The following is a 7487-nucleotide window of genomic DNA, read 5'->3' as shown; positions in this document are numbered from 1 at the left end:
AGAAGCAGTCAAGAAATCAAATGATGTATTGCATTAGACAAATCCTGCTCAAGACCTCATTAAAGTGTTCAAAAGCAAAGATGTCAGTTTGAGGACAAAGTTGTGCCTGACCCAAGCCATGATATTTTCAATAGCCTCATATATTAATGAAAGTTGGAGAATGAATAACAAAGACTGCAGAAGAATTGATGCATTTGAGTATGGTGTTGGAGAAGACTATTAAAAGCACCATGGACTTCCAGAAGAATAAACAAATCTGTGTTGGAAGAAGTACAACCATAATTCTCCTTAGAATCCAAGATGGTGAAACTTTGTTACTCCTACTTCAGACATATTATCAGGAAAGACCATCCCCTGGAGAAGGAAATCATGCTTGGTGAATCATGAGGGTAAGTGAAAAAGAAGGGGATACCCAATGAAATGGATTGGCACAGTGGCACCAGCAATGGGCTCAAGCGTAACAGCAATTATAATGATGGCACAGGAACAGGTAGTATTATGTTCTGTTGTGCATAGAGTTGCTATACATTGGAATGAACTGGAGGACACCTAACAAAAACAATGAATATAAACTCACTGCCTCCTACACTTCACATCTAACCCTTCAAGAAGCTTTTATCAATTTGATTCCATATAGATAAAATTTTGAAAGGGCAACGTGCTCAGGGAAGACCCAAACCAAAACCCATTGCAATCGAGTCAATTCTGACTCATGATGTTGTTGTTAAGTGTCATCAAGTTGATTCTGATTCATTGCAACCCTGTATATGGTTTCAGAGGCTATAATACTGTATGGGAGCAGAAACCCTTATTTTTCTCCCACAAAGTGGCTGGTGGGTTTGAACTGTCAACCTGTGGTTAGCAGCCCAGGGCTTATCCTACAGTGCTACCAGGGCTCCTTTCAAGGCAGACAGACTTTAGTTATTAAGCTACACTATTGTTTAATTCAAAGCAGACTTCAGGAGAAAGTTTTGGTTTGAGGTAGAAGATTTAATGATTATCTTAGGGCAATAGTTTTGGGTGTTCATCCATCTTGAATGCACCTGAAAGTTGGGACTCCATAGTGTTTGTTTTATTATATTTCTCCTTATGCTCTACTAATGAGTCATCACTTGCATTTTGAAAAATGCCTTAAATGATACTTCCCCAAGACTCATCAGGTTCTGTTACAGCACTTACAGAACTCTTTCTTTTCCTGCAGAACCCTTCTCACAATTTGTAATGTTTATGTCAATTTCTCCCACCAGACTGTATGTTCTATGAGAGCAGGAATCAGGACTATAATACTCACTGTTGTATCCTCAGTTTCAGGCACTGTACACTCAGTGCATGCCTATTTGTGAAATGAATGAGCAAATATATGAAATTCACAATGTGTTATTCCTCCCAGGAGTTCTTACATATGGAACTTCAAGGAATTAAACATCAGAGACAGGGAAAATTTGTTGGGAGAGAACTATAAGGTATATAAACTAAGAAAATCTGATACTTGACTACTTTATACAGATTATATGAAGCCATTCTTTACTCTTTTCCCTCTCACTCTTTATCCATCATAAAATACTGTCAGTGTTACATTTAAAATTGCAATACTCGTCATTCCAGGCTACACACCATCTTCATTCCAGGCTACAGACCATTGTCTCCCAACAAGATAATTTATTACAATTGTCCCTACTTAATCTCCTTGCTGGTGCCTTTGCCTCCCTTAAACCAGATAGTCACTCACTCTTCTATACAGAAATGGGGATACCTGGTGGCACAGTGGTTAAGAGCTTAGCTGTCAATAGAAAGATCAGGGGTTATAACCTACAGAGGCTCCCCTGGAAAAGTTATGGCAGTCTACTTCGTAATGATTACAGCCTTGAAAACCCTATGGGGTAGTTCTACCTTGTCCTATTGGGTCGCTATTAGTTGGAAACAACTCTGCCACAAAGTGTTTGGTGGTTTTATTTTTCCTTGTACATAAACCACAAATGGCTTCGCACGTCTCTAAAGATTTACTGCCTTGGAAATCCTATACAAGGTCGCTATGAGTTGGAACCAACTTGGTGGCACACCATCACCACCACCCATAGAAGTTAATGTGAGTAGGTGGCTCCATACAATAAGCATTGGACTGTGAACCACAAGATCCATGGTTCCAGCCCGCCAGCCGCTCCACGGGAGAAAAATGAGGCTTTTTGCTCCCATAAAAATTTAAAGCCTTGGAAACCTTAACACAGACACTGTGAATCGGAACCGACTCCACGGTACTTAACAACAACGGAGCCATGTGGAGCGCGGTGGCGCCATATAATAAAACACTTGAGTACATATGAACCAGCCACTCTGGGAGAAAGATGAGACGTTCTGCTCAGCAAAGGTTTAAAGGCTCAGAAACTCGAACAGGGTCGCTATGAGTCGAAACCCACTCCTCGGCACTTAATAACAACAAACGGAGCCATAATATATTTTTCTTGTTGTCTGATTCCAGCTACTAGGATGTAAGAGCCACAAGAGCAGTGCTTGTTTTTCTTCACAGAAATATCCTCAGCGCCTAGGACAGTGCTTGGAACATGACTGTCATTCAATAAAATATTTGCTGAATAAATGATGAATCCACAGGGCAACCCAAAGAGACGCGAAAAAAAAGAAACATAAATCTCTGACATTCACCAATGCATCTCATTCGAATCTACAAATATTTACAAGGAGAGGCTTTTACGTGGGGACTTGGACGCCCTCAGAGTTTAGTCACACAGTTGAATGAGTCTTCCTAAAAAGGTGATAGGTCTTTTCAGTATAGTAAGCCTTGGTATGGCGCTATAGGATAAGCACTGAACTGCTAACCTCAAGGTTGACAGTTCAAACCCACCAGCCGTTCCTCGGAAATCCTGTACGGGGTCACTAGGAGAGTCAGAACCGACGTGGTGGCACTTAACAATACACACCTCCTCATCCTCGAGGACAAAGCGAAGGAAAGAAGTAAGAAGTAATTTATTTAAAGGTGTAAAGGAATAGAGAGAAGAAAACCAAACCCAACTGCCATAGAGCCTATGTAGGGTTTTCGTGGCTGTAAAATCTTTAGGGGAGAAAACAGCTTCTTTCTTTCGCAATGCAGCTGATGGATTGAATTTTGTTAGCAGCCCAGAACACAACCTACTAAGCCACCAGAGATCCCAGAGAAAAGAAAGGAGGAAGGAAAAAATTTGGGAAAGAGAAGAGAGATTCCTCCTGCCTTCGTGCTCCCGGTCTTTCTCTTCCTGGCTAGGATAGGATCCGAAAGTGTGTCTTCGTTCGCTTTACTTCTGTATGATGGACTAGAAAGATACTCCCTCGTTTCTGAACCAAATCTAGCGTCCTTTACTCAGACTGCTACCATATCAGTTGGCAGGCGCAAAGCTAGGATGTTTCTATGGCAACGGAAAGGGTCCGGGGCACGCTCCTCCTCCTTAAGCTGGCTATCATTTTGCCTTACTCTGTTCCCAATAATGCATGCTGCATCCTATAAAGTTGAAAGGACTTGGGTAAAGAATTTTAAGATTGCTCTTGAATGTGATTTGTTTCCGTTAGAAGACAATTTCTTAAGTTTTGTGTTTTTTTTCTGGCGATCGTGGAAGATGCCTATATTGGGGGCGGGGCTGAGAGATGTTTAGCCCACAAGGCAACGCGGTGGACCCTTGCCTTCCTTTTTCCGCCATCTTGGAGTCTAGGAGGTGAGTGGAACTCTGGCTGCTGAAGTTTCGGGGATAAATAACTAGTATAAGCTCATCCATATTCCTGACGAGCTACCGCTGTAGCTCGGGGCCCTGGCAGCCAGTAGTTTGTGAAAATTCCAGCAAGAGAGAGGACGGGATGGCAGAGATGTTGGACTGATGGTGCTGGTTGCCTTACCTTTAGACAGCTGGTGCTCCGGTAATCGGAGTTGCTTATTAGCTAGAGCGGAGTGAAAAAGGTGCTAATTTCATTGATTGGCTTTTTAGGATGGCGTCAAGTATTCTTTTTTTTTTTGCCTAGATAAATTCATGTTTTCCTATGTTTTTGTTTGCTGGTTATGGTATGATTCCCCCCAGGGTTTCCATTTAGAATGTCTATGAGTTACTTCGTTTATGTATATATTTGCCACCTTTCTTTTTCGTTTGCTTTTGCGTTCCTTTCCTTTTCTTGGGACTTTGCCAAACTATCAAAGGCAATGTCTGAAATTTAGTTGTCTTGGTAAACCTTTCATGTAAATGATATGACATAGCTTATATTTCCCTGTATTGAGCCCCGCTTGGCTGCTAACCAAAAAGGCCAGGAGTTCAAACCTACCAAGCCCCTTTGCGAGAGAAAGAGGTGACAGTTCGCTGCCTTAAAGTTAAAACCTTGAAACCTACGGGCCATTCTGTACTGCGCTGTCCGGTCTCCGGTTCGGAATTGACTTGCCAGCAATGGGTATTAGAAACAAAATGGGTATTAAAACAAGGAAGGACTTTGTCCAACATATCTAAGACACGAGTGGGAACTTGGAGAAGTTACGTTGCAAGGTGGTAAATTGAGGGTTTCTCTCTTTTTTTTTTTTTTTTAAAGGCCTGCTGGGAACAGGACTTCAAAGCCTGCACTATGTCTGGAAGGTATGAGCTATAAATGAATTCGTTTTAAATGAGATACTTGGCTGGAGATAGTTTAGGCATGGGTTCAAATCAAACTGGTTTGTTAAGATTAAACGCAATTTTAACAGCTCACGGTTAATGTTACATGTTTTGTGTGTTTTAGGCTATGGTCCAAAGCCATTTTTGCTGGCTATAAACGGGGTCTCCGGAACCAACGGGAGCATACAGCTCTTCTTAAAATTGAAGGTGTTTATGCTCGAGATGAAACCGAATTCTACTTAGGCAAGAGATGTGCTTATGTGTACAAAGCAAAGAAGTAAGTTTATAAGCTTCTTGAGTTTTTACTTACATCTGTCTTTATTAAAAGAAAAACAAGCCACAGAGGCTGATAAACAAATGGCATCTACTTTTGACATGTTGAGTTGTAGCAAGATGTTATTTTGTGGATGGTGTTGAATTTTCAGTAACGTCTGTACTTGGAAGAGTTATTCAAGGAAGACACTTAATTCCCTATATCGTGAACCTTGTAAGGGTGGTACAAAGGAACTCTGGTAGCATAGTGGTTACGAATCAGGCTGCGAACTTTAAGGTCAGCAGTTCGAAACTACCAGCCGCTCCGCTGGAGAAAGATGAGACTTTCTGCTGCTATAAAGATTTATAGCCTTGGAAACCCTGTACAGGGTCGCTATGGGTGGGAACTGACTTGACAGCACTTAACAACAAAAAGGGTAGTGCAAGGAGCTCTGCTAGTGTAGTGGTTATGAATCGAGCTGTGAACCTTAAGGTTAGCAGTTTGAAACTACCAACTGTTCCGTGGGAGAAAGATGAGGCTTTCTGGTCCCTTGAAAGCCTCGAAACCCTGTACAGGGTCACTGAGTCAGAACTGACTACACAGCACATTAACAACAAGGGCTCTGTAGGATAAGCACTGGACTGCAAACCACAAAGTTCGCAGTTTGAGAACACCAGCTGCTTGAGATAGAAAGATAAAATTTTATGTTCATGCAAAGATGTACAGCCTTAGAAAACCTATAGGGGGGGTTGATGTGAGTTGGAACTGACTCAATGGCATAAAACAAGGGTTTGTGGATGGGTTTTCTTGTACCTTAATTCATTTAGTAGATTTCCTAAAATATTTTGAAATGTTGCATGTCTAGAGCAATGGTTCTTAAATCCTGTATTCTCTTTTTTGTCTTTAAGCAAGCTCTCAATTCTTTAATCTGTTCTGTTGCCTCTGGAATGCTCTTCTCATATAGGTGTATGGATTGTTCTTCACTTGGTCTTTATTCCTCTGCCACCTTAGTGAAGCTTTCCTTGGCTACTTAAAACCACAAACAATTCTGTTAACACACTTAGCTCCATTTGCCTTTTTTTTTAAAATCTATTACACTGTGTTTGTTACTGTGTGACATCCTAATTAATTTTGCTTACTGTTAAAAAAGATTTTTGTAAACTGCAGTATGCCTGGCATTTACAAAATGCCTGGCATACAGTAGGTATTATTGTTGTTAAGTGCTGAGGAGTCTGTTTGGACTCATAGCAACCCTGTTAGGGTTTCTGAACCTTATGTCTTTGCTGAGCAGAAAGTCTCATCTTTTCTCTCACAGAGTGGCTCGTGGGCACTCTGCTTCTCAGTCCAGTGTTTAATCATGTGGAGCCACCTCACTCCCCATGGCTCCATTGTTGTTAAGTACTGTGGAGTGCTGATTCTTGGTTTCATTTTATTTTTTTAAGTTTAAATGGAAAACCAAGTTTTAGAGCCACTGATTTAAAGGCCACCTTGAATTTGTATTGAACGTTGTTGGTTGTCAGAGTTTTCATGTACTTTCTACCTCTTTAAAATCAGCAATACAGTGACTCCTGGTGGCAAACCTAACAAAACCAGAGTAATCTGGGGAAAGGTAACTCGTGCCCATGGAAACAGTGGCATGGTTCGGGCTAAATTCCGAAGCAATCTTCCTGCTAAGGCCATTGGACACAGAATCCGTGTGGTAAGTAAAATTATTGTTAAACTAGCCCTCTGTTGAGTCAAACTAAAGCTCAGGCTGGTTCTAATTATGTTGCAGAATTAGTAACCATGGTTTAAATGGTAAAGTATTTGAAAAGATTGTGCTTAGATTGCAGAATTTACTAAAGCTGCCTGGTTAGGAAATACTTAAATCTATAACTTTCTTAAGAGGTATTAATTGAGCAAAGAAATTCAACACGTCTTTTTCTGGTATAATTCTTAAGACTATTTCTCTATCTCTTCATCCTTAGTACCAGTCTTATTGGAAGAATAGATATTATTAGCCTTATTTTGTAGATGAAGACAGTTGGTGTGTACTTTTCCTAGGTTCCAGGACTGGCCCGAGTTTGTTATGAGAATGGGAAGGGATTTATCTATATTGTACTTGGTAGCATTTGTGAATTTATATATAGTCACCTAATGTTTTTATCTTTTTTCCCCCCAGATGCTGTATCCATCAAGGATTTAAAACTTAACTGAAAAGTAAATGAATAAAACTGTGGATTTGTTATTTGTTCTTTTTTGTATTTTTGTTAAATGACTTAGAAAACCTTTCCTCTAAATTAAGTTGCTATCTATATACTCAAATTGGAGTCTTGGTGTAGTACTGTATCTCAGAAACACCCCGTACAGGGTTGCAATTAGTTGGAACTGATGTTACTTAACAGTTACATATTTGGAGTCCTAGTGTGGTGCTGTCGGATAAACACTGGACTGTGAATCATAAGGTCAGTGGTTCAAACCCACCAGTAGCTCCACACAACATTGCATACTTGGTAGCACTGGTGTGGCACTAGGATAAAGCACCACACTGCTAACCACAGGGTTGGTATTCAGAATCACCAGCTACTCCTTGAAAACACTACACAGGCTCGCTATGGGTTGGAACCTACTTAGTGGTACTT

General features: G+C 40.7%; 1 protein-coding gene across 1 annotated transcript; it reads left to right on the top strand.

Annotated features, from left to right (window-relative positions):
* The first annotated feature begins 3670 nt into the window (after positions 1-3670).
* On the top strand, positions 3671-7091 carry RPL35A (ribosomal protein L35a). Its single transcript, XM_006869378.1, has 5 exons — positions 3671-3698; positions 4552-4595; positions 4738-4890; positions 6421-6565; positions 7028-7091. The coding sequence occupies exons 2-5, from the start codon at positions 4585-4587 to the stop codon at positions 7049-7051; spliced, it is 333 nt and encodes a 110-aa protein (XP_006869440.1). The 5' UTR covers positions 3671-3698; positions 4552-4584; the 3' UTR covers positions 7052-7091.
* The last annotated feature ends 396 nt before the right edge of the window (positions 7092-7487 follow it).

Source organism: Chrysochloris asiatica, unplaced genomic scaffold, assembly GCF_000296735.1.
Source record: "Chrysochloris asiatica unplaced genomic scaffold, ChrAsi1.0 scaffold00130, whole genome shotgun sequence".
Taxonomy (NCBI): Eukaryota; Metazoa; Chordata; class Mammalia; order Afrosoricida; family Chrysochloridae; genus Chrysochloris; species Chrysochloris asiatica.
Note: the sequence above shows the minus strand (reverse complement) of the source record. Positions and strands in the feature narration are given on the sequence as shown.